The sequence below is a fragment of the Varanus komodoensis genome, unplaced genomic scaffold (genome assembly GCF_004798865.1).
Source record: "Varanus komodoensis strain SLA01 unplaced genomic scaffold, ASM479886v1 scaffold13_3, whole genome shotgun sequence".
Lineage (NCBI taxonomy): Eukaryota > Metazoa > Chordata > Lepidosauria > Squamata > Varanidae > Varanus > Varanus komodoensis.
Genome location: NW_025335409.1, coordinates 2,179,975 through 2,207,568, shown reverse-complemented (window position 1 = coordinate 2,207,568; position 27,594 = coordinate 2,179,975). Strand labels below are relative to the sequence as shown.

Below are 27,594 nucleotides of genomic sequence, written 5' to 3'. Positions count from 1 at the left end.
TGGCAAGTTGGTTTTCTGTACTCACCAAAGAGTAGCCCTACCTCTGCCACGGGATTTTGCTCCAGGTTTAATGATCCAGATGTTGTGGAGACCATCAATAACGTGCTGCGGGTTTATTAGCGTAATTTTGTGCAAAATGTTTTGACACTGAGTGAAGTAACTATCTGCGTTACAAATCATTGCACCTTCACTAGAAACAACAACAATATGTTTTTATGAGAAATATTTATATACATTTCTTGCAACTGCAAGTTCAGGCAGTCCCTGGGTTACAAACGAGTTCTGTTTCTTAGAATACACAGAAATTCATCTTTAAGTTGAATCTGTATGTAAGTCAGATCACATGTAGTTGGCCCTCCACATTTGCAGGGGTTAGGGGTACAGGACTCCTGTGAAAGTGGAAAAACTTCAAATATCTCTGGCCCAACTCATCAGGGGCCTCCTCTCTGCAGCAAGGAAATACCAGAGAGATTTCCCTGTACAGGGAAGGAAGGCATGCTTTAGAGGCCTCCTTCTCTCTCTTTCACTTCTCTCTCTATGGTGATGCTTTAGAGGGCCTCCCTCTCTCTTCTTTTGCTTTCTGTCTATGGTGATGACAATCTTCCGTAGAATTTTTTTTAAAAATACTTCCTACATCATATAGCTTGAAGTGTGTGGAAGCTAAGCAGGGTCAGGCCTGGTTGGAATATGGAATATGGACTTGAGTCCTGCATTGAGAAGTGGGTTGGACCCAACAGCCTTCTAGGCACCTTCCAACTGTATGATTTTATGATTTGTCCAATCGCCAACATTTGTTTTCCTCTTTATGAAACATTGGACATCATTTGTTTCACTGGGCAGAAAGCCACCTGATTGTTATTTGTAGTATATGTTTAAATGGTCAATATGTAACCAGAAGGAAAAGGTATTGTTAGTAAGCACACATTATCAGTCAAATGCACTACATTTATGCTTAAATTATCATTTATAGGAAGAAAAGGAAAACATGAATGATATTTATTTGATATTAAAGGATATTCATAAATCTGAATGAATTTTTAAACAACACTCTGTCTCAGTGGTTTAAATGACTTCAGCTGCTGAGAGATAAAGTAACTTCAGGACTGGAGTAATATTAGTGCTTCACATTTGCTGTGAGCTCCATTTCCTGGGTCATATTGACTCTGATGGCTACTCCTATTCTGCTGTTTTACCTGTAAATTTAATCAGTGTACAGCCCACTGTAGCTATTTCCAGAGCAATGTTAGTGTTATTCACCCTTTTTCTAAGTGAAAAAGCTCCACACCTTTCATCACAGGGGAAATGCTGCAGTCCCTCATTTTGGCCATCCATGTTTGCTTTCTTTCCAGTTCTACAATCTCCTTTTTAAGGTGTGACAACCAGAATGGTAGACATGGTATTCCAAGAGGCTTACACCATAGACTTGAATAGGGGTATCACAACACGGGCAGCTTTATTTTCAATCGCTTTCCTAATTATACCTAACAAAGAATTCACCTTCTTTCATAACCACTGCACACTGACTCACCACTTTTGTGGATCAGTCACTGCCGACTTGGACCCCATGAGGATATAAGCAAAGTTAGGATTATTTCTGCTCCAATGTGCCTCAGTATACACTTGTTTACATTGAACAGCATCTGTTATTTTCTTTCCCATTCAACCAGTTTGAAAGGGTATTTGTTGAGCACTTTGTAATCTTTTTTGTTTTTACCACCCTAAATAAGAGAGTGTAATTCCATAAACATGGCTACCTCATTGTTCATATCTAACCCCGTATCATTTGTGAACATGTTAAAAAGCACCTGACCCAATATAACTCCCTCTAGAACCACTAAAATCACTCAATTGTAAGAACTGACTATTTATTCCTACAGCCTGCTTCTTGTTCTTTCACAGGCCACCAATCCAGAAGAGGACCCATTCTCTTATCCCATGACAGTGGCATTCATGCAGAAGACTATTCTGATTTCGACAAGCTAGTGGTGTCACAGTTCATCCATCTTATGCCAAGTGCAGGACAGAGGCTGAACTTTTGCTACTTTGCTTGAACCTACTATGTTATTTTGTTGACATAAAGGAGAAATTTGCTTTAAGCTTAATCAATGTAATTCTGGCATCAGCTTGCTGCATTCTTTAGATTAACACTTGACATAAGGGTTTGAGGAAGATGAAAAGTGATCTTTATTTCTGACAAATGTCAGATATTCATATTGGTTGACCTTGGCTATCTGACCTTGTATAGACAGTTTATCATCTATTCTCACTCTCAACCAGAATCAGTACTAGGTGTAATCTGGGAGTTATACCTATATAAGTTAAGGGAATCCCATCATTAGCTGAACTTCAGCCCAGGTCAAACTGCAGGACAGCTGTGCAGATTGGCTGAAGGAGTCTGCCCATGATCATTTGTTTTGGGGTTCCTATGGGCAGAAGGGGGTGCTGATGGGATATTGTAAGCATATTCTTCATCATATTCTTGTTGCATCTATTTCTGTTTAAATATTTCTTTCCACATGGGTGTGCTTATTGCTTTCAAATCCAAAAGAATCTTTTGCTTCTTGGCAACACTCGTCTAAGTGTTGTTCAGGCACCTTTGACAAAGGCCTTTGCCAAATGCCTTTTGGAAGGCCAATTATCAGCACTATCCATGTGCTTGCTAACCATCTCAAAGAGTTCTAGAAGGTATGTGAGACAGGATTTATGTTTGCAAAGCCATGTTAACTCTGCTTAAGCAGAAAAGCCATGTTGGCTTGCTTAAACAGAACCTGTCCTATATAGGTTGATAATTTCAATTGCATTAACACTTTCCACCAATTTACTTGGAACAGACATTAAGCTAGCTGGCTTGATGAAGCGCACACTAGTCCAAGCTAGCTTATGCCATAGTAAGTTCATAAGTTGAAGACACAAGGCTCTTTTGAAAGCCCATTAAATACTACCCTGCTTCTCTTCCCCACATCCTAGCATAGGCCAGTGGCTTGGCTAATGCTGTGGCTGGAGGGTAGGGTGACCTTCCTAGGAATTCTTTCATTCCTGATAGTCAAAATTGCCAGCTTGCCTCTCATGAGACCCCACAAATGACAAACGAGTGGAGAAAATTGCCTAACTCCAGTGTGGGGTAGAAATGCTCTTTTGCTCTGAATTAACAGATTTAAACACACATGAGAAATGCAAACTAGTTGATGACTGATTAAATTAGCTGCTCCTATGCCTTATCACCTGGTTTATCATGAGTTTCACCATCCTCTGCATGTGAAACTCATATGATAACCCTACTGCTTATATCATGGTGCATTGTCTTACTCTTCATTGTCTAAATCTCCTTTCCCAAAAGTAAGGCATATACAACTAGAGGAAGAGACAAAAGGGGTGAGGCTCTGCCCAAATATTCAGTTACCACAGTTGGATGCGGAAGTAAAGACTTACTGAATGAGAGAGTAGTACTGTTCGATTAATTGATTCCATTCTTTGTCTGAAAGTGCTGGAGCACTGTCCACATCTGTGTCAATATCGCCATGTTCAATTTGTTCAAGATAGGTTTCACACACCTTGCAAGCCATTTCTACTACTTCTCCGGGAAGCTCCTTCATTTTCTTTACCTCAGGATCTATGAAATCCAAACCAAAGTACTTCTCAATGATAGACACTCTTTACAGAGTTAAACTTTTCTCTAAGCAAGATCCCTTTGTAAGGGCTTTGTTATGAGAACTTAAGTGCTCCACAGTAATTCCTGATCCTGCCTCAGCTTGGAAGCTAAGCAGGGGTGGGCCTGGTTGGAATATGGATGGGTGACTTAAATGTGGTGAACCACAAAGAAAGCTTCAGCTACAGGCAGTACAGAAATGTAATGTGATAATGATAATAATATGCAGTAAAGCAGCAGTCAAACAGTGATGTAGAGAGTATGCAAAAGTGTATCTGTTGTCCCTGTAACATGTAAACAGTCCCAAATAGGGGTATGTCCATGAAGTAACATGAATGTTACCTTCTTCAAGCACAGAGATATCTTTTGAACTACTTCAAAAATAGCTCTTCCATAATCCATGTTTGCTGCATGTCCCAGGCCAATTTTTCATTTTGAAATAGCATTTATGAAGGATGGGACAGCCCAGATCAGGGCAATGATACTTCGAGGGGAGGAATTTATCCCTCTTTTGGGGACCAAAAGTACTCCCATGGGTGCAATTCCTACAATAACATGTTCTAAGACAAACGTTAATTTTGAGAAACGTTTTCAGGGGACCAATGGTGAAAGCAATCACTCAAACCCTTTCACGCCATGTACATAAATCCCACTCAGGATCAGACATAGGGATAAACAATCATGGCCAAGAAAAGTCTTCATTGCCTTTTAGTGATTGTAGCTTTAGAATTTCATCTTGGAATATGTTCTTATAGGGTCATCCCATGAAGCTGATTGGTGGGAGATTAGGGCAAATAAAAGGAAGGACTTCCTCAGTGTGGAATTCACTATCAGGGGAAGAAGTGGTGATGGCCACCAATCTGGACGGCTTCATGAAGAAGGAGGCTATCAGTGGTACTGACCTTACTGGCTATGTGCTACCTTCTGACCTGACTGGCTATGTGGCCTGCCTGCATACAGCAGTTGCCCACGCTGCTTGAAGGATCCTGTGGGCAGCTGGTTTGCCACCACGTGAATAGGACTAGATGGACCATTAGTCTGAGTCAGCATGGCTTTGCTTATGTACTTAGGTATTTATCAAAATTCTTTTATGTGGGGAAATACCCTAAAGCTCCTATTTTCACAGACAGGTAGACACATATCTCATTTTTACATTTTTTTAAGTACCTTAAGTTGATAGCTCATGAGGAAGCACTGTAACACCCTTTTGATAACACACTTCAAAGTCAGACTTAGAGCTGACCACATCTTACCAATATTTAACTTTACTGGCTATTGCTGTTTTCCCCAAACACCATTCAAAGTGCTGGTTCTCACAGTTAAAGTCATAAAAGCATCACCGGTAAGCCAGCTCTGAGAAGAACAATTGCTCTTCCCAGAACTGGCCAAGCCCCACACCAACCATGTCTGTGCTATGGTTGTTTGACCTCAGCTAACAGCTTCCTCCAGTGGGGGACTTCTTGCAGATGGCAGGGCTCAGAGACTGAGCTCTAATCCTTGGCAGAAGCCAAGGTGGCTCTATCAGCCAGATGAGGAGATGCCACAGGGCAGAGTAACCTAGTTCTGGCTTACACTACTTTTAATTTGCCTTGTGCTGGTGTTCTGACTTCTGTTGCTTCAGCTTCATCTGTCAGGCACCCATGCCACTGTTTAAGTGCCTTTAAAAATCTTTGTTTATTCATTCATACCTTAAAACGTCTCTGAATGTCTTGTTGATGACATCTTACATGACGACAAATTATTCTAGATGTGTTTTGGCTGTTCCTTTTAGTTTTAGTTGGGCTATTTTTATTGCCATTAGGGGATTCCACTTTTTTCATATAGAATTGTAAACTTCAGAAGGAGCAGAGCATGTGTGTGTTTAAGGAAACAACTAACTAAATAAAAGAAGATAAATATCCACTGTGTATGTGTATGCCCCAGGGATTGGAACACGAATCTCTTTTATGTTATTCTAACCAAAACGTCATCAAAATTATTCTTACCGTTTTGGCTATTCGGGGCTTTTTTCTGAAACTGCCTCCACCTTTGGGCTCTGTTTTGCACTCTTTTTCGAGAATGTTGGATGTGTTTCGCTGTTTTAAAAAGATGTGTTGCCATCATGCAATGATGTCATCACACAGACCCCACAGCTGTGGCATTAAAAAATTATTTCCACAGCAGGCAAAGAACATGCAAAGTCGCCCAGGTGTATTTAAGAGGGATTTTTGCAGAAAGGCCAGAATGAGGGGGCAGAATGGAGAACAGAGCATGGACTGTGTTGTTTGTGCTGAACAGTGAAGTACACAAATGGAGGAGTTGAAATTGTGCTTGCAAAATAATCTTGTAAGAAAGGGGAAGAGCTTGAGAGACAACTGAGAAATTGTGATAGGAGTTGTAGCATTTATGGTGAGCACTAAAACACCAAAAATAGCAAAATGGCACTCACTTTTTTACAACTCTGTCAGAAAAGCTAAACAAAAAAAGTTCCAACACAACATGTCTTTTCTTTTGGATCTGATACTTTGATACCAATGAAAACCAATGTAATTTCACAATTCTATGGGTGAATGCATGAGGCACTTAATTATTTTATTTTTTTTTAAGAATGAAGCAGCAACTTGTTTGGGGTGTAAGAAAATGCATCCTGAGAAGCTGCAGTTGAGGTTTTGGTTTGTTTTGTTTTTATAGTTTTCGCTGCGACGTCTCCCACAGTGAAAGAGGCAACCAGTTAAGACCTTGAATAGAAATGTAACAACCACAGCAAGAGTTGGATTGAACAGTCTTTAAAAAGTCATACCTAGGGCTAAATATAAATATCCTCCAAATTCAAGGATGGCGAATGGAACATTTTAGCTGATATGGTAAGGTGGGGAGGCATATTTGTGAGTAGCCAACCTGTGCCACCACTAGTTCTACTGGTAATTAACAGCTGGTGCTCATGCTTTTTCTTCCCCAAAGCCCCAAAATTTGACTCCATATGTTAGTAAAATATTGCTGTTAGAAAGTTATGGGGAAAGGAGGAGGGTGTGGACACCCACCAGGAGAAATTCCAGGTTTCCCCTTCCTAAATTTTACCAACTTCACATTCTCTTCCTCTACCCCACCCCTCACTTAATATGTTCTAATGCAAGGGTCTCCAACCTTTTAAACACATGAGGAAATTTGAGAAACCACCACAAAATGGTTCCCATGGCTAGTCACATAAAGGCTGCCATACTGGCCCGGCTAGTCAGAAGTTACAGAGATAAAGAGGTAGGGCATGGCTGGGAGGGAAGGAGGAGGACACAGGAAGGCAAAGGCAAACAGAAAGGCTAGAGGCAAAGGCAAGCATAAAGGGAGCCGGAACAGCAAGATAGAGAGGTAGGAGGGCAGAAACAGAGAGGCTAGAAATGGAGAGAAAGAAGACTTCCCTAGCATTTTCCAGGGATTTTATTTTTGAAGAGGTAAGGTATAGAGAGCTTCATGGGTGCCCTAACCCTTGAAGGTACTCAGTGATGCTGTGCTGGGGACCCCTGCTCAAACATGTATGATCACCTCTGTAGAACATGAAGCATTGTTAACTCAGTGTCTCAAGGATCTGTCTAATTGCTTAGTGGATGGGTGGATGTCTAATCTGCCAGTAGAGCTCTGTTGCCTAAGTGAGCAACAGAGATACAGAACCAAGTAGTGGGAAAGAAGGAGAGCACATCTAAATTATACTGAATAGTAAACACCTGAGGCCCTCTTGACCTGACTTTCCTAAGCCTGATATTTCTAGAGAAGCTTACCGAATGCTGAAATTTTGGTCAAAGTCTATTGCTTCACCAAATCTATTGTTTAATCAAAGCTGGAGGTTGCATCCCAAAGATAAAGTTTTGCTGTCTGCTGAAGTGTTAGTTTTGAAGTGTAAGAAGTGTTTTAACTTTGGAAGAGTCAGTTAATTTAAAGGTCAGATTTCTTGCATAAGAAAGCTCTCACAAACAGAGATGCAAGCAGCATGGCTTTCCAAATATTCTATGAACTCCTGGTCAGGAGACAGAGAATAAAAAGTTTGCAAGGAATTCAGTAGTTAAATTGAGTTGACTTGTAGCATCATCTGGAATCCATCTGAAAACCATGAATGCCCATCACAAACTTATCTCTAGATTAACTTTCCTTAGTTTTCATTTAGTACCTTAATGAAGCTAAAACTTCTTTAACTTGTGGAACAGTCTCTAAGTGTATCTTATTCTCCTTCATGAACTGCTAAAGTTGCGGTGTTCAGATTTCAGCAAAATAGCTCACACTTAAACCTGAACTGAGGCTTGCCTCAGTCATGGGCCCTCGGGCAGTCAGGAAAGCCTCAGCTATGTACAGTAATCCATTTTACACATAGAAATTGCTTCTTTAGATTATGCACAAAAGGTTTTAAAATATTGTGCTTTCTGTTTTAGCATGTGTCTCCATGTTTTCTTTCAGTTAACTCTGGTCTCTTATGTGTCATTAGAATCAATGACTAGTCAGGAACATGGAATCTTGGTCAAATTTCAAAGTTCATTATTTGTTTTCATATTTTGGTATTTGTTTTGTTTTTGTATTTTAAAATGAGTACCCTTGGAAGAAAGAGTACTAGTGAAGTACCACTATTAAAATACTAAAACGAATCTCATTCTTTCTCTCTTGCACACACACAATAACAACACAATTTTCTCAAACTGAAAAGGTCTGATGGCACAAACTGTTTGATCTGGGCTGCTCTTGTTTTGCCTTTCCCAGGGCACAGAGGTTTTAAGCAGCCCCTTGGAAGGTAGAGGGTGGGAAGAGAAGCAAGAAAATTGTGAACTCCTCCACAACTTCCCTTATTATTACTTTGATTCACTCTAAGATTTACTCTAAGTCAAAATAAAAGAATGGGGGAAATATTGGCTCAGCTTTTTATATTAGTTTGACTATTAAGGCAGACTTCATATTTTTAGACTTTCCTTACATTCTGCAACACTTTCATTTATTAGATTTATATCACACCCAGAGAGCCTTTTCTGGCTAAAGTGGCAGGATAGAAATGTATAAATAAATGAAATGATAATATTTTTTGCAATGTTCATAATTCTAAGGTTTACCTTTAGTGGTTGCACCTTCTTTATTGGTGTTCTCTTTACATGACCAGTTATGGTTATCATCAGTAATATGTAAGTTAACAATCCATTTGATGATGCAGAATGCTGCCGTTTTCCTGAAATCATCTGAAATAAAATGGCACATTATTTTGGAGAATGCCTCATTAAACAGAGAATGTATTAAATGGCAAAATGCTGAGGGATTTTGCATTAATTTGATGAAAACAAACCAAGTCCATGCAGGTCAATTTAACAGAGTGGGAGGAAATTCTACTGCAGGGTTTATGCTAAGCTTAGCACCCACCCCCCCACCCCCCCCCCAACATACTGCAAGTCAAGCTGCAGAGGACCCAAGACTGCGGAAGTTTCTTTAGTGTGAAGCAGAAGGCTCACAAGTGTCTCTCTCTCTTCCTGAAAGCAACCACCACCACCCACCACCCCCCACACACAGCAATCTTTTGCTCTTTCCTGGCACCCAAAATCAGCTTCCTGAGGTGAGTACCTCACTGCTTAATGGTGGGCCAGCCCAGGTGCTCCAAGTAATGTCAGGGGGATGTAACAGTATGGCATTTTTTTTTTTTTTTTAGCTCTGGGGCTAAGTTTCAGTAGGCTATTATGTTAATAAAAAGGCCGCTATAAGCTTGAAACACATACTTTTGGTGTACAGACCTGTTTGGATGTGGCAAACCGATGTCTGAAACCATAGTCTTGTGTGTGGAAAAAAAGCAAAACAGTGATGTGCAAGTTTAAAAGTGAGAGTATAAAGTATTTTCTATTTCAAGGCAAGACGGCCCTATGGCTTAATTATATTTGATATTAAAGGCATTCCCTGAAGCATCATGTGAGGATTTTAGCAGATTTAATAGGAAGCATGTTGGTGAAGGAGGTCTGTTTTTAAACTAGACTATAGTGCTCAGGAGGAGAGGATTAATCTGTCCCCAACCCTCCCCTCCCCTGAATCCTAAGTAAAATCCCCCATCATGCTGCATTTGGTATCAGGAAAGAAGAAGATTCCCCTTGGCAAACTTTCCAAGACTGAAATGGGGTTAGAAGAGAGAGAGAAGGAGAGAGAATTAAAGCAACTCACCAATAAAATCACATTTCTCATCCTCCATGCAAATGCCATAACATCGAGGGAAAAAATGGTTTGGGTTGGCTGACACATACCATGGCAAATTTCTCATGTGCAAACAAAGTCCAATCTTTCAAGAAAATAAATATATTGCTTGCTTTAATACAGAAATGCTACAGGAAAAAAGCAAAATTCTGTGATTCTAATCTTAACCCCAGTCCCCCCAGGATGTAATGATTCACTGATCCCTGCAGGATGTAATTCAAAGAATCACCTTCATTTTTAACTACGTATCATATTAGAATATTATTTGTGCAATATATTATGAAATACATATTATGTATTACCTTGTTTGTTCTCAAAGTGAGTGATCAATGGTTTCCATTTATTTGTTTGTTTATCACATTTGTATTGTTCTGTTCCTCCAGTTATCCCAGGTGCATTGGTTAAGAGCTCAAGACTGGGGCTCAGGAGTTCTGGGTTCTAGTCCCCCCTCAGCCATGGAGCCCATTGGGTGATTTCATGCCAGTCGTGGACTCTCAGCCCAACCTACCTCACAGGGCTGTTGTTGTGAGGATAGGATTGGGAGGAGAAGTGTGTAAGCCACCTTGAGTTCCTTGAAAGGAAATGGGTGGAATATAAATATAATAAATCGATAATTTACAAGACCAGACCTCTCCTGTTTCAGCAGCATAAGGGGAGCAGTGTTCAGATGAGCACTCTGCTGGTGTGCTGGAAGAGGGCTTTCACTAAGCAGTCAGAGCACACATGCCCTGCTGCCACCACTGACAAGCCCACCAACCATATCTTGACCAGCTTTGCCTTCAGCCCCCTGAAAAAGGGTCCTTCCTGTGTATTGGCCCTCGGGCACAGAGCTGCTCCTCATAAGGAGAAATCCTGGGCCAACTTGGGATCCCTCCATTGTGTGACGGAGTGTGCATAATGGCATGCATCTTCTCAAACTGAAGATGCAGCCACCAGAAGATGTGGCAATCACAGCCACTGTTCCCTGCCTCCTTGAATTCTGAGTTTCAGTTTTACAGCACAGTGAAGGAACCACATGAGCAGGCTGCTGGAAGGACCACCTCCACCACTCCTCTTGACCCATGAATACAAACAGCCACATTTTAGCAGCTGAGAACATGCTTTCCATGTGCCAAATCTCATGTTCAGCCATCCAAGCAGCAGATTGGAGGAGACGTTGGCCTGAGAACTTGGAAAGCTGTTGCCAGTCAGAGCAGGTAAAATTGGGCTAGGCCAGCATAGCGCAATTGCGTAAAAGGTGAGTTCCTACATATATTCCTAAATTGTTCTCCTGCCAGCAACACTGACTTCCTCACCAAAGCAGAATCTGGAGCACTTATGGAGGAAACTTGCACATGTACCCAACAGTCTTGCACACATTGTGTATGTGTGTGTTTATATCCTGCCTTCTTTCCTGTAAAGAACTCGGAGCAATTTGTACAACCGTCCTCCTCCTCTCTATTTTATCTTCACAACAACCCTGTGAGGTAGGTGCATGGCATATGTGCAAGGACTAGAAGTATTATGAAGAAAATATGGCTTATGCTTGAACTAAATAAAATGACTGTTGCTTATTTTAAAATAAGCAGTTTTATTCTAAACTATTATGGGTTTTAAAACCAAAAAGTATGGCAACCAATTTAGGCTGGTTGTTGTTCTTGAATGAACCTGAATGGCTGTGCCACTTTCTTTTCCTGGCTCATGAGCAAATCCTAAAGTCCAGTCTGGATCAGCAGTTAAAGAGTGGCTCAGCCTGTGCCTAAGTGGCAGGTTGCTCGGGATTATGGAGCCAGGCCAAAGCCTCTGTTTTATCATAGGTCCTTGCTTGCCTATCCCTCTTTTTTAGAATTCCAAACACCACCCATTTTGCCAGACATCATCACCCACAATGAATTGGGCTCAGCCTTGTGAATGATTAAGGATACATGCATGCTGATCTCCATCCTAAAAATAGGTCTATGGAACACATGGGCTAGTTCCTATACACTCAAAATAAAAACTGCAATGGCTAAGACATCCCACTGACAGGAGTTGCCAGCCTCCCTGGCACTATTATTTGGTTTCCTAATGTGCTTAAAATTTTGTTTACAAGTTAAAAATTAACAGGTAGGAACCCGCTCTTTTATTGGGATGTTAAGAAAGTTTGAAGTTTAACAGATTCTCTTGCAGGGCACAAACTAAGAGAGGGAATGCCTGACTTTAACCAGCCCCCTCCACCTCTTTCATGTAGAAAGTTCAACATATTTATTGCTGCTTGCTGATTAGCCCTTTTCAATCCTTCCTCTGCCTCTCATTCTGGTCTGGCCACCACCACTTTCTAAGCTGAGGGAATGATGCTGAACAGGAAGAAAATAGCACTGGGCAAGCTCTCCCCCATCCTATCAGGAAATAAGAGGTCACCTTGGAGGCCTGTACAACAACAATGCAAAAAAAATCTGAGGCAAATGTCTCCCTTTCTGAAAGGATCGTGCCTGGTAGCTTGGTTCATCAAGTGACCGAGTGAGGTGTGACGACATCACGGCCAGGGACAGTGTGTGCTGGCTCTCAAGTAGCTGGAATTTGGAGAATCTGGTTTCAGGCTGAGACTGGAACCAGGCTGAGGAACGTGCTGTGGTGATAAGTCATCCACTCTGGTATTTGCAGTACGTACTTTGGTTGTAAAAGCGCCGGTTCTTGCATAATGGTTCAGCATCTGATCAATGTGGAGATTATAGTAATCAACTGCATCCTTTTTTATAGTCCAGTAAAAGGAGGTTTCTTCATTTCTTACCAACCTAGACTGGCCCAAAGAAGACTCTGTTATGATTCTACCCAGAAAATATTTTTCCAGTTTACCCACTGCTATTGGGTGCTACACAGATCACAAGGTATTTTATTTCATTTTATGGAAATTCCTATTTGGGCAACAACAGAGGAGCACGTGTGTGAAGATTTGAGGCTGTGGTTGTTACACAATTTATTTCAGTGCTTCATACATTTGAGGAAAAGAGGCATGCATGTGGCAAGAAAATTATCCTCACGATAGCCGATCACCGAAAGCTCATAATACCTAACCAAACAGGCATGGAATAATCACATTGACTCAAATCAAAGACATGGTTATAGTAGAAGCAGTGATTTCTCAAGCTGCAGCCCTTATGCATATTTTCCTTGGAGTAAGCCCCATTGGTTGCAATGTATGGCTGTGAAAGTTGGACCATAAGGAAGGCTGAGTGCCAAAGAATTCAGGCCTTTGAATTGTGGTGCTGGAGGAGACGCCAGCGAGTCCCTTGGACTGCAAGGCAATCAAACCAGTCAGTCCTAGAGGAGATCAACCCTGACTGCTCTTTAGAAGGCCAGATACTGAAGATGAAACTCAAATACTTTGGCCAGCTAATGAGAAGGAAAGTCTCCCTGAAGAAGAGTCTAATGCTGGGAACAATAGATGGCAAAAGAAGAAGGGGACGACAGAGAATGAGGTGGCTAGATGGAGTCACTGAAGCAGTCAGTGTGAGCTTAGGTGGACTCCGGGGGATGGTGGAGGACAGGAGAGGCTGGAGGAATGTTGTCCATGGGGTTGCAATGGGTCGGATGCGACTTCGCCACTAGCATAGCATAGCAAGCCCCATTGAACAGAGCAGGATTTCTGAGGAGTAGACTTTAAAAATGAATAGTATAAGAAATCCCCAAGCTACTCCTTCAGGGCATCTTTGGTATGTAATGTGAAGAAACAGTTTTCCCTGAAATGAAGTCACCATGTTTCAAGAGGGACACCACATCCTTTCAGTGTGTGGACTTTGCTAGCTGCACGTAAAGCTACACAATGTCTTTTGATTCACACAGCTGGAAATCCTCTGCCTGGATGTATCCCAATTGAGCAATTTGGACTACTGGGAAAATCCATGCAGTGTTTCTACAGGTGCTGTATGAATTGTGGCATTTGTGGGCTTTTCTACATGAGTCCGTTAACCTGCCACTTTGCAGAGGATTCTGCTTCCAGATTCTTTGCAGGATTAAGATCAGCTCCTTTGCATGGTTATCCCCAAGAGGTTCTCTTTCTCTGCCTTTTCGCATGTCCCATTGCTCAACCACAAGGTGGCAATGTGGTATAGCAGAATTGTAAAAACTCACACACAGAGAATTGTAAAAACTTCTCATTCCACTTCATTCCACCATTTCTCAAAAACAACACATTTTCTGTAGAAATGCTTGGAAAGCACAGGAGAGGTCCTAGACCATGATGGCATGTAAAGCACCCACAAGCTACTGTAATAAATTGCAAATACATCATAAATGCCTCAGGTAGACAGGACTGGGAGGACCTAAAAAGGGCACAAATATGCTAGGAACTGGCAACACTCAGAAACAGATCCTACTTGTGCTTGGCAGACATGCTAACTCAATAGCCAAAAGCAGGCTGATTCAGAGCTGTTTCATGACTTCTGCCTTTAAAGGGGGGCATGATTTGCATAGATTTTATTTAAGGCAAAGAGAAATGTGCCTGACTTTCTTTAAACCAGAAAAGGTTTTAAAGGCAGAGAGGTCCGCCTGGCGCCGTCGTTATTTGTTTTTCAGCGCCAGGTGAAGACCTTTTTATTTAAGCGTCATTTTAATTGTTAACAGTATTTGCTTATTTTATCTGGCCAGGGCGACTTATTTTATTTTATATTGTTACTTATTTTATATTGCTATTTTTATATTGTTATTTTTTGTATTTTACTTCATGTTGTGAGCCGCCCCAAGGCTTCGGCGAATGGGGCGGCATAGAAATGTTTTAATTAATAAATAAATAAAAAATGCAGCCAGAATTTGAGCATGTGTCCCTGGCCTTGTAAAAAAATATATGCAAATTGCAGGCTGCTTTAAAAATGGAAGTGCTGACTCAGCTCAGGTCAGCTCCCTCCCACATCCCTAGCTGCTGCTCGCTCACTGGGATAATGCCATATGTAGTTGTCTTGTACCTCTCAAAGAAGCTGAAGTCAATGTTTGTACCATCTGTTAATGTGATATCAGAAATGTCATGGGTGATTCTGGAGAGCAATTTTGTATGGACCTTCCAAAGCTTTTCTAACCCATAAGAAGAGTAATTCCATCTTTAATCTTACCATTATATCATGGATGTCATTTGAACTGTTAAAATGACTTTCTTCTTCCTGCAAAGTAGTTTTACTCTCTTGGGAGAGGGAGAGGGAGAGGGGGAGAGAGACAGAAAGAGAGAGAGCAAGAGAACAGAAATCAGTACATTGCCTTAAGTACAAAAGAGCAGGACTAAATGTATTGCATTAAAACGGGTCAATCGACTGATACCAGCAAAGCAAACTAAAAATACTGCTGTAAAAATAACACTGCAAGATGCATCTATTGGTATTACATGTGCTACTCCAAGTATATAAGCTAACTGAAGGCATATCTTTAAATTCTCTGAAAGTGCCTGAAAATTACATCACCAAAGGTCTGTTCAACCAAACAACAAATAAGGCAAATCTTGCTCCAACATAGTTATCACAGAATTTACTAGAAAAGTCAGGAAACAGAGAGAAGCAATGCTTAATAGGAATCCCTATGAAGCAGTGCTAACCAGGCCTCAGCACCGAAGCTTCTTTTCAATGCCAGGATTTAAATTCTAGAATGTGAGCAAAATCTTTAGGCAAGGGCACAGTGTCTTTCTCTCAGCTCTCCATTACACCCCCAATCCTCTTCACTGTAGGGTTAAAACAGCAGGTTTGCCAGTCTAGAGGGTATAGCAGGAGAACTTGGGAACTGCTACATATTCAGCAGGGAAGACAACTGAGCCCAAAATACAGAACTCTTCTCTGTTACATTTCTGTAGCCAACTTTTTGATGAATATGTGAAATTCTTTTTTCCCCACTAAGTTTAGAGACCTTCCTATTCACAGGTTCTATCAAAGTTGACCTAAACTAACTTTCCTGTTTCCAAACACCTGCACAGATTTGCAAGCATTTTATGAATGACCCTTTTCCCTCCTCACCAGGTAGAATGTTTATAAGTATTCTAGGACATCACAGTAGGTAAAGCAACAGCTAAGGAAGACTTGTGGCAGCTTTGATAGAGCAAGAAGTCTGCAAAAGCTTGGGGGTATCATGTGGATTTCAAGTAATTCCTAATTTTTCCACAAGAGTCAAATTTACCCTTTAAAGGCTACCAACATACCTATGTTCAAAACTCCCCCTGAAATCAGAGTAGAGAAACAAATAACCAAGTGTTTTACACTAATGAAAAGCAAGAAAAGAGTACTTAAATGAGGGTTCTTACCAGCTTTGCCAACATTGTCACGTTCAGTTTCGTTTGCATCATCTTTATGGTCCTGAACATCGCATTTAACAGTGTTCCTTTTCTCCACCCATCCCCTCTTCCTTAAAGATGTGCGAATCACTGGATAAGGTCCATAGATGGTAAAGATTTTCCTTTCCTGAGTTCACATATAAATGTATTTCAGAGGCGAAGTAAACACAATAGAGAAAATTCCTAATCAGAATCTCTCACAGAATGCCTTTTGTACTTAGCCACTAGTAACAAAGGCCCATCATCCACAGGCAACATTCTTGGGTAGATGCCAGGGGCCTCAACCAGCTGATGATGCCACTGTCTTGGCACCTTTTTTCCAATGCTCCAATGAGGGCTGGATAGCCATCACTGGAATTGTCCATAATGCTCCGAAGCAACTGTGTTGCCCCAGGGCATTGTGGTCCTTACAGTTACAGCCATTGCCACCACCATTGCCACAACTCTTGCTATGGCTGTGTCCCTTTTCAGTAGGCCTACCCAGTTCGGCACCTCATAACAGGAGAGAAAATAAATAGAATAAGGAAAGAGCAGGGCTTCCCACCACCAGAGGGTTTCCTTCAAACTTGGAGCCAGCCATACTGATGCTGCTGCTTTAATGTTGCTTGGAGGGACAGGGTTAACTATTTCCCAACATGTTCTTTTCTCAATTCAAGTGCTTCTCCCTACCCAAGTTGCAATTAGCTCTGTAATAAGAAACATTTCCTCAGTGGAGCTAATAACCTCTTTGGGAGGGCTATCAGGAAAAGAGAGTGTGGAAGGAAGGGCAACTCCCTCTGCCTTTCCCCGGGTCCTTTTCTTTGATCTTCAAAGCAGCTGTGGGGGTCTCTAGTTACTAATAAAAAAGAGAAGGGAGATTCCCATCCATGAATCTCCTGTGTCAGGTAGTCTAGTCTGGCCTTCAGTCAAAAAGAAAGACTAGTATCTAATAAATACCACAGTGTTTTATCAAAGCATGACCTCCCTCAGGGTTGCTGGCAATCCTCTTCGAGCTATGGTAACTTCTTTTTCAAGAAATGAACCTTTATATCCAATTCCATTCAGAACTTTGTTGAAAAGTTTTCTCACACACAAAAATACCAGGCTTATGTCCATGTCTAACACAAATGGTTGCAGATTGTAGCCACAGATACATAACCTCAGGCAGGGGTTGCATGTGCAGTCCAGATTTTCTCTGGGATCAGTTACAGAAAGGGAAAAATGCCCATGTTTTCAGACTCTGCCCGTCTGTATCCAGTAACAAGAATAACATTTGCTCAAACTTGAAGCTTTGGCTAAGATATCACAACTGTCTTGTACTTCTGCGAATTGGGACATCCCTGTTGCCTGCACCCCTCCTAGCTTGGCTCACATCCTTTCTGCCTTGGGAGTGGCACGCCTGACCTCCAGTAAGTAAAACAAAGTTGGGAATAGCAGGATATAGACCCATCCTGACTGGGAGGAACACCACTACAGGCAGCCTTCTGGACCTATCTGCCCTCTCAGTGACATAAGCAGGAGCATTAGAAGAAGTCCCACCCGTTGTGATGCCCTGCAGATGTTTTGGGCTACAACTCCTACCATTGTGAGGTACAGTGTTGTTGAAGATGGGAGCTGTAATCCAAAACATCTGGGTGGCACCAGATTGGGAAAGCTGGCATAGAAGCTTCTAAGCTCATCACTCCTGCTGTTCCTACAGAGTCACCTAAGGGGGGAAAATATGCCAGGAATATGCTGTATGTGCTTTTGAGATGTGAGCAATCCCTTTTTGGAGAATATTCTTCTGTTTTATTCAGTGGGCATTCCCTCTTTTCTTTGCATCTCAGGATCAGCAGTGCATGTTTGTTAAAGCCTTTCAGCTATATTAGAACCAAAGATGAGAAAGGAATATAACAAAAGATATACAACATTGCAGCAACAACAACAACAACAACAACTGCTGGTCACATATACCCTGATAGCCTTGTCTGCTAAAAATCTTGCAAGTTTGTATTTGTCTATTTTAGGGGGAGGAGGCAACTCATCCACAGTTCTCGAGGTTAACTCTAAAAATATAAAGAACAACGTCAGATTTTAGCAAATGTTAAATAAAACAAGAGCAATACAAAACTGGTTGTCCATTCCCATTCCCATTTGCAAATACCATAGGCCTCTATTGGCTGTGCAAGAAGAGAGATAGCTAAAGTTTGACTGCAGCATTAGGTGTTTGGCTGTAGGTATAGAAGGTGACTTAGGATGCAATCCTATGCATACTTAGATGGAGAAAACTACAACTCCAAGCACTCTCCAGCCAGCAGAGAGTTGTAGGACCTTTTTCTGTTTAAACATAAATAAGATCGTGCCCTTATTTAGCTAAAACATTGGCCTGTCTTTCTATAACCAATGGCATTCCCTGGGCAGCTGGCCATTTTTATAAGAACATTGGAAATGCCATGCTGGGTCCGGCTAATGGTCCATCTAGTCCAGCATCCTGTTCACATAGTGGCAAAAGAGCTGCCCAAAGGAGGCCTCAGGATGGATGGGTACAAGAATACCACCTGCCCAAGCTCCTCAGCAACTAGTATACACAAGCATAGCACCTTTGATAACTGAGGTAGCACTTAGTCAGCAAGGCTAGTAGCCACTGATAAGCTTCTTCTCCATGAATGCCATTTCCCTTTTAAAGCCATCCAAATTGGTGGCCATGAGTACTTTCTGTGCCAGTGAATTCTATATTTTAACTATGCACCAAATGGATAAGAACTTCTTTACATACGTCCTGAATCTCCCACCAGCCAGTTTCATGGGGTAACCTTCTAGCATTATGAGAGATGGAGAAAAGTGCCCTCCTCTCCTCTTTCTCCCCAGCATGCATCTTTTTAAACACCTCTACCATGACTCTCTTTATCTTTTTTCTGAACTAAACAATCCCACTTGTTGTAACCATTCCTCCTGGGAAGTTGCTCCAAGCCCTTCATCCTTTTGGCTACCTTCTCTATACTTTTCCAACTCAGTAATGGCCTTTTCAGGTGTGGTGACCAGAACTATGTACTAAGGATGTGTGAGGAATGCATTTGGGGGTGGGAATCCACCTGGAATCAGCTCCCCCCAGACTATGGTCCTCTTTGGCATGGCAATGCGTCCAAGTTCCCCAGGAATCGACCCCATGTGAACTCTGCACAAGCGGCAACCCTCTTCCACATCCCATGCCACAGCCTTTGTCTGTGCCGCTGCATTTGGCATGGAAGAAGGTTGCTGGTTGGGCGAGCTTTGTCCTGCAAATGCTAGAGAGATGGATTCCAAGGAGCATCAGTGGAACAAATACAGTCATACCAATGCTTTGTATGCAGGGACTGCAATCTTGGCAGTTTGGTTTTCAGCTGCAGTCCCAATTCTGCCTAAGATGGAGATTGTCTTTATACAGCAGCTACACAGCAGGTCAACATTTTTCATCAAACTGTCCACCTGCACTCCAAGATCCCTTTCTTGATCAGCCACTGCTAGCTCAGATCTCATTATTTTGAAGGAGAAGCATAAGTGCCTGCAGTAGGGCTGATCCAGGATGCAGTAATGAAGCGCATGCTGGTTTCCCACAAAACATCTCCACCACCAGGTTGCTCTTTGTCATATAGCTTAGTCTTACTGTACAGCAACTTCTGTGACAAACAGCAGTGGATGTGGGTTGATTTGGGTTGGGAGTCACATGAGAGCCAACCCTAGCATATGCACTAGGGCTGAGGGACAATGGTGGCAGGAGAGGCCAGAAAAACAAGTGGAAACTGGAGTTTGGGGCACTGTGTGAATTTCCCTGCAATGCACAACCTAATTATTATCAGTTTAATCTCCCATATTGTCCAGTAAATTTGCTCCCAAAATAATAACAGGAAGCATTTAAAGACCCAGACTTAATTACAAGTTTTTCTAGAGCGGCTTTACTCTTTTTTGACCTGATAGAATGAAGCTTTGTTGAGTACTGCTCCTCTTGGAATGTTGCCAAGGGAGAGAATTTGGAAACAAACACATTTACCATGAGGAACATTCCGTGAGTGCAGAAGAGGAATGCCGGGAGTCAGTGCCAGCACTCAGGAAAGGATGCTTTCAGATCTATCCACAATCCTTTTCAGGGCTGTGGAGAGAAATTTGTCATTTTCCCACCACCCCCAGATTTGTTTTTAATTTAACTTCCTTGCAACTACTATCTTGAGTGATTGAACTTAGTAACTATCTTGAAGTTTTCAGTCCCTGCCCACAGCTGGACATTTCCATATGGATCAGAGATGCAGAACTTCAGGTTAGAGGGCAAGTCCAACCTCTTGGGGGTCCCTAAGAGGCCTCCAGGGTTTCCTTTTGTGCAGTTTTCGAAAAGGACGGATGGCTTCTCCTAAGGATTAGTTACTTGAAGACAGAAGCGTTAAGCTACAATAGGGCACTAGCATTTTTTTCCTTTGGTATTTTGATCCTTCCCTTTTAGTCTTCAGCCGCCGCCACCCACCCACCTTCTCACCCACCCCTGGAAAGCCACTGCAAAAGCTTCTCCAGAATGGACTTTGGCCCTTCAGCTGAAAAAGGTTGAGTAACACTGGTGCAGGGCGTGTAAGTTCACATCAACTTTTAAATATTCCATTTGTTTCCTAACAAGAAATGGAGCAGCGGCCCATTCCTTTTAACTAAGAAATTTGGCTTTTCCAGTGATTTCAGGGATCAGTCTCTAATGCTGCAGTGCCACGCCCATTGGTATTTTAACTCAATGGAGGTTCCCTCTGAGAAGACCAATTCATATGGTTTGCATTGTAAAGGTATGTTCCAGTGCAGATTATTTATCCTTGGAAACCTTTTCTCTAACCATTTATCCCTGAATATCTATTCCATTTTATTTATTTTTCATGTTTATTTATTTAAAACGTTTCTATAGCATCCCATCACAAACATCTCAGGATGGTTTACAACAACACTGATAAAATAGCATAAAAATAAAAGTAAGAGTAAAAAATATCACAGCATCCAGTATTCAGTGTAAATTAAAACAATTGAAACAATTTAACAATTAAAACAACTAAAATCAAATTAAAACAATTGAAACAATTTAACAATTAAAATCAAATTAAAACAATTTAACAATTAAAATATGGGGAGAATAAAAAGATTTTCACCTGGAGCTGAAAGGAAAGAAGTATTGGCACCAGGCGAACCTCTTGGGGGGGGGGGAGGTTCCACAGTCAGGGTGCCACCACAGAGAAGGCCCTCCTCCAGGTAGTCACCCTCCTGATCTCTTTCAAGGATGGCTCCTGGAGGAGGGCCTCTGCCTCAGATCTCAGTGGGTGGGAGGGCACATAGGGGAGAAGGCACTCCTTCAGGTATCCAGGATCCAAGCCGTATTTTTGAATGCACATACTATTTTAATTTCTTATAAGAATACATTGCAAGTGCTAATCAGGTTATTTAAAGCTTCTCAATATTTTATGACTACAAAACACTCAAGGGTGCAACCCAACGTACCAGGAAACAGTCCCTGCTGGCATGGAACTACAGGAAGACAATTGTCCAAAGCGAATTTCAGGATTTTTTGAGGAGGGAATTCAGTCTTTGGCAATCCTGTTAGTGGGAAAATAAGTACAGAATAGTGCAATATCTAAGCAATGGTCTATTACTGAAACAAACACAAGGTAGCCTGATATTTTATTTATGTAATATAATGACCTAGTTCACAAGCAATAACAGCCAGGAGTGTGGGTTGAGTATGGGATGTTAAATCCTGGGTTATCGTTATATACAAAGCCATAACTGCAGTTTCACTATGGGGCTGTTAACCACAAACAACCTACACAGAGAAGCTATGTCCTATGGTTTGTTGTTGGATTGTGAACTCTGAGTTCTTTTAACTATGGATTGTTGTTACATTCAGACCCAGAACCATAGGTTTTTCATATGCTCTACATACAATAATGCTGCAAAAGTATTTGGGATATGGAGAGGGTAAAGGCAAAGGAGGAAAGAATCAAACAGAAATCAGATTCTTTCAGAAACTGAAAGAAGAACATTCTTCACATGATCGTTTGGCAGACAAATAATGTGTAAACTCTGGGTAAGGCAACCAACATTCTAGGTTGTTGTTTTGTGTGAACCAGGTTAATTACTGTATGTGTAATTAAGCATAAGGAGTTTTCAGTTTAATCATAACTGAAGAAACACTCCTAAAGAATGGAAACTATAAATCTACAGAAAGCATCTAAAGGCAAGTTTAGAATACAAACTGGAAAGAAATAAGCATTCCTTAAATATTAATTCTTAGTGCTCTGGATGTCAACCTTTGCTCTTTCCCACACATTATATTGTTTATCAGCTAAGATTTTTAAAGACCAGCGTGAAATATCCTTCCCATGTCAAACACACTTTCTGGAGAAAGAGTCTGCCCAATTTGCATACTCCCAAATTTCAATGATTTGGGAGTACGCAACCAAAAGCAAATCATGAGACAAATAACAGTCATCAGATGATTGTCTGTTGACAGTGGCCATTCTTTTTGGTTCTTTCCAGTTTTACCCACAACGTTCCCCAGTGAATGGAGGAAAGATTACCCTCATTCTGATTTGACTCTGCTGCAGGGATGCCAAAGGTTGTGACCTGTGGGCTGTGTGGGCTCCCCATGGTGGCTCCCCAGACCCCTGCCTCTGGGGCAGCAGTGCTGCCTGGCATTCCTCACACAAGCTTGCTAGTGCCACCAAGAGAATGCCCAGCGATTCCCTTGCTAAAACGTGCCTTTAATTATGCGTGTGAGCATTTGTCTGTGTGTGCCACACATGTGCAGCCTGCGGGCATCACCTGATCCAGCCAAAAGAGCTTGTGTAACCTGCCCTGCATGATGGTGCCTCAGTCCAAATCAGAAGGAGGGTGTGGCTTCCTGCCCTTGCTCTGCAGTCTCATGCATGAAAAGAAACAAGTATTGCAGGTTATGGACAATGTGTGAAAGCAGCTGGGGGACACTATCAGCGGCGCAGTTAGGACCGTGAAACTGCTGAAATCCAACTAAGATGAGATGGGGGATGCTTTGCACAACATGCCAAGCCTTGCCCCACACCGTAGCCCCCCCACCCAATCTCTCACTTTCAAGCTGAAAAATAACTTCTGTCTTTGCTCTAGTATACAGCTAAAAATGTAAAGTGAGAACATGACAAAGGTGGATGTTATACAGTTACATGTATCAAAGAGCCAGGATTCGCTGCAGTTCTCCATTGGGTGAACATCAGCAGCATAAATGCAAAGGATCTTTGTGTGAAATGGTAACATCGCCTCCATGCCATTCCCCAGCTGGTTCAGAACAAGTGTGTATTTATTTCAGGGGACTATTTCCAAAATCAGCCAAGTCAGTCGCTCGTCCTCAAGTTTCAGTACCAAGGTACTCACTTCTCTGAACACTTTTCACCAAAGCCAGTCACACTGGGCTCAGTGAATCGTCCTTCAGAATAGACATGCATTGATTCAGGCTGTTGGGAAAACCAGTTTAGGGAAAGTTGGGACACCTTGCACAGTTGTACTTTATATACTGTGAAGTGGAAAGGGTGGAATAAAATTAAAGAGAATTGGCTGTTGGAAATCAGGTTGGGTTCAGATATGGAAGCCTGTGCTTCCAGCCACTTCTGAGTCTTGAATTCACTGGCTGACCCACTGATCTCTTGATGCCATGAGGAGAAGGTGAGAGGAAGCAGGCACTGGGGGAGTGTCCATACTTCTACTGCACCAGTAATGAAAATGGGATCAAAGATGCAGGACTACACGGTCACCTATTAAAGTAGCAAGAAAGATCCTCTCCTCAGTGGCCTGACTTATGTGGGGATGTGATTGTTATATATAATGATTAGGAGCAGTTCTTATCCTTTGATTCTCTTGAGATGTAGAGATCTTGCAGAACACTTATTACATGCCAGCTATTTAAGATTGCCTCCCCACAAAAGAAGCAGCAGAACCCGCCCCCAGGATTTCCAAACACTAACGATTTTCTCCTTCATGTTTGGTTTCTTCATTTATAGGTACCAAGAATGGTTTTCTTTCTACATGAAGCCGGTTCATCCTGTCATTGTTGCTTCACTGCTTTGCAGTAATCCTGCAAATTAAGAACCATATAAAATTGAAACTGAGCATCCACCAGCTACTCATGTGGGACTATTAATGGAAGTCCAGTATTAAAATAGTTTTTATGTTAAGAATTCAACTCGGGCTGCTATAATATGCTTTCTTGGGATGTTTTTCTTTGGAGATCATGCATGCACATACTGAGGAAACCTTCAATTTCCCATGCCATATAATTACATATTCAGGTTGCAAATAAACACTCAGCAGTTAAAAGCATAATCAGAACAAATCCTGTGAAAATGAGCAGGGTTTACTGTCCTCACCCCCAGGATTCCTGCATACCAGGACAAGGAAAATTGTTAGGGAGAACTAAGATGATGACAGGGTAGGGGAAATAAACTGATCTAATTATATATAATTGACATCTTTTGTGTGTGACTTTTAAAGTATTGGATTTGCATATGCTATATTACTACCTTCCTTGAGGCAATAAGAATCCTTGAAGAAGAATCTCTGAGAAAACATGGGAGGGCTACAGGTGGAAATGGATGCCATCTGGACCATCTGTGAACAGGGCAGGAGTATTGCATGATTAAAAGCCTTGTCTAGAAGGACCCCAGTCAGGGAAAATTGGTTTCATGGTGAAGTCCAAGTAAATATGGGCTGAAATTAGGTTCTGCTTAGGGTAACTCAAGCAAGTAGCTTAGCTTGTAGCTCTTTGGAGGCTTCTGGTTGATGTTCTTCTTGTTCCACTGGCCATCTTGCTTCATTCAGAAAATGAATTATGGGGGTCCAGATGTGGTTTCCTACTGCTTCTTCCATTTTTTCCACTTACAGCAGAAAATCCATTAAGAAAGGAAAAGATGGAGTGGGCACAATGCCTTCTTTGCTAGTGGTGCTAGGAGGCCATTGCCTGGAAGCACCCTTTACTAATCCATGACTAAGATATTGTGCTAGTCACAGCCTTGTGAAAATCTATATCCACTTCTAATTTTAATCTGCGCTCTGTTCTCCCCTCCTCAACCAGACTAGCATACAGTGGAATCCTAGAGATGTTGACTTGGTATAAGAGCAGATATAAGACTGCAGCCTTAGCAGGAGGCAAACTTCAGGGGTAAAAACAAGTGTGCTTCCTAGCCCTGAGGGGGACTCTGTCATCCCAGCCCTCCATCCATGTAGCTCTTTGAGGAGGCTGAGGCTGGCTGTCAGGACAAGCACAGGTTGCCCCTTCTTGTGACCTTCCTGACATCCTGGCCAACTTTTGCATGTTGCCTCACTGTGCAACAAATTAGGTAGTCAATAGAACACTTTCTACTTTTCTCTACTGCAGAAGAAGGAGGGGGAAGCTGTGTTTTGCATTTTGTCCATCACGAACATCAGGCAGATCTTTTGAATCACTCCCTAACTGAACTTAAAGCATAACATTGGTTTATATAGTCCATTACCCTCCTTCTTCCTTTGACCCCCTTGCTCTCAAATGTCAAGTATTTCTCTCATGCCCAGGCATCACAAACCAATAGTGCATTGTCTTTAAAAGGCTCAGTAGGAGAATGTTGGCATCCTTGACTTTTCATGTTCAAACTGCAGCCTTACCCTCCTGGGAACAGCAAAGCTCCTCTACTTGGTGACACTTGAAACTGCTCTCTTAGAGTCTCTTACTAACAAAGACCTACCCTCCCTAACTACCATTGTGACCTGGTGGACAGGCAACCCTGTGCATTCTGGGTAGGGGAGCCGTAGCTAAAGGAAGATAATCCCCGGTAGGGGCTGCCCTCAGCTCTTTTTCAAGCTGGATTGTCTTCAGTTTTCTTTATTATTTTGCCTATCAGAGTTGACTTTAGTGGTAGCTAATAGAAAAAAATAGCTGCATACTTTGACAGTAGTCATTCTTTGCAAAAGGGGAATGGGAAGCATGGTGATTCCAAGAGGATTTACAGATCTCAGTTCAAATGCTTAGTGCTCCTTTATTATGCTGAAACTGCCTAGCACTGTTCTTTGCTGTCCTAGCACTGTGTCTACTGCTGCCCCGCCATGTTTCTGGGATACATGTTTGGTTGAGTGCTTCCACTTATACTAATGTACTAGGAATGTCTTAGACATTACAGATGCAATAATACATGTCTGGCTTCTACTTTGACTTGGACCTTTGACCTGCTGAGGAGTTCATATTATATTGGAGAAGTCTTGCACTGTATTTAGTCCCCACCTCTTCAAATTGAGAGACATGTTCTGTGTGAGAACCCTTAATATTGTCTTCTGAACCAGGATCTATGCACAAGAAGTCTCCACTTCTTGAAAACTAATCAGGCATCTAAAGTGTATCTACTAGAAAGTATAGAAATGAAACTTTCTGATTGCTTGGATACAAACTATTTTGAAATGTTTAAATTTGCATACTATATTGCCTCAATGTATTTCTCTTTCTATAGGGAAGTTGTAACTGTTGATGTGCTGTGTTTATAGAGACAAATGCTTGAAAGTATGATAGACTTGTTACACTTAGGTTCATTGCTTTGACTTGGTGTCTACATTTTGGAAAGCTATTTTATATTTTGCTTTCTTGTTTTCTAACTATGCATGAAGGCCTTCATCCATAGAGTTCATCGTGCTTACTTCTCAGTTTAGATAGAGTTTGAAAATGTAGCCCAGATTATCCAGTGCCTTGGATGTATTTTTTTAATGACAGCCATAAATGTGCTATATAGAAACAATGAGTACACTGTTATATATTTCCCTCATTTTTCATTATCTCAAAAGTAAAACGTGAGGCAGGCATCAATACTCCTTTTTTCCACAATACAGTTTGCTTCATTTCTAGGTACAATATTCAAGGACCTAGTTATTACCTGTAAGTTCTAACGAGTTTGAGATCAGGATATCTGAGAGACCACCACCATCCCACTCTTGTCAGTGGCTTTGCTCTACAACTTAAAACCTCTGGTGGAAGCAGTGACTGACATCCAATGTGAGACATAGCCTTTAAGGTAATGCCCCCCTGGATACAGAATGGAAACAGAAAACCTGCAGTCTACAATGGGGAGTAGGGTTGTTACTGTCTAGCAAGAAACTTCTTCTCCTTTTATAGCTGGCCATGATAGGAAGACATTTAAGCTACACTTTACATGCCTGAAAGTTGTTGTACTGGAGATTATTCTGAGTACACCTGCATATACTTAAACTGAGTTATGCTTGGCTGAAAAACGTCTCCATGAGGAATATTTATTTATTTATTTATTAAAACATTTCTATGCTGCCCCATTTGCCAAAGCCACGGGGCAGCTCACAACATAAAATAAAATACAACAAATAACAATATAAAATAAGTCGCCCTGGCCAGATAAAATAAGCAAATAATATTAACAATTAAAATAACGCTTAAATAAAAAGGTCTTCGCCTGGCACCGAAAAACAAATAATGACGGCACCAGGTGGACCTCTCTGGGGAGCGCATTCCATAGATTGGGCACCACAGCAGAGAAAGCCCTCC

At 41.6% G+C, this 27,594-nt stretch overlaps 1 protein-coding gene across 1 annotated transcript in view; it reads right to left on the bottom strand.

The window, feature by feature from the left end:
* The window catches only part of TTLL8 (tubulin tyrosine ligase like 8), a 31,157-nt gene extending 7,053 nt beyond the window's left edge, over positions 1-24,104 (bottom strand). Inside the window, exons 1-10 of the mRNA XM_044423259.1 lie at positions 24,029-24,104; positions 21,537-21,632; positions 18,015-18,106; positions 16,053-16,209; positions 14,884-14,951; positions 12,450-12,578; positions 9,791-9,905; positions 8,707-8,829; positions 3,430-3,610; positions 42-190 (exon numbers count right to left, since the gene is read on the bottom strand). Of these exons, the coding sequence (XP_044279194.1) occupies positions 42-190; positions 3,430-3,610; positions 8,707-8,829; positions 9,791-9,905; positions 12,450-12,578; positions 14,884-14,951; positions 16,053-16,209; positions 18,015-18,106; positions 21,537-21,632; positions 24,029-24,104 (1,186 nt within the window). The remainder of the gene's footprint in view (positions 1-41; positions 191-3,429; positions 3,611-8,706; positions 8,830-9,790; positions 9,906-12,449; positions 12,579-14,883; positions 14,952-16,052; positions 16,210-18,014; positions 18,107-21,536; positions 21,633-24,028) is intronic.
* Between the last annotated feature and the right edge of the window lie 3,490 nt (positions 24,105-27,594).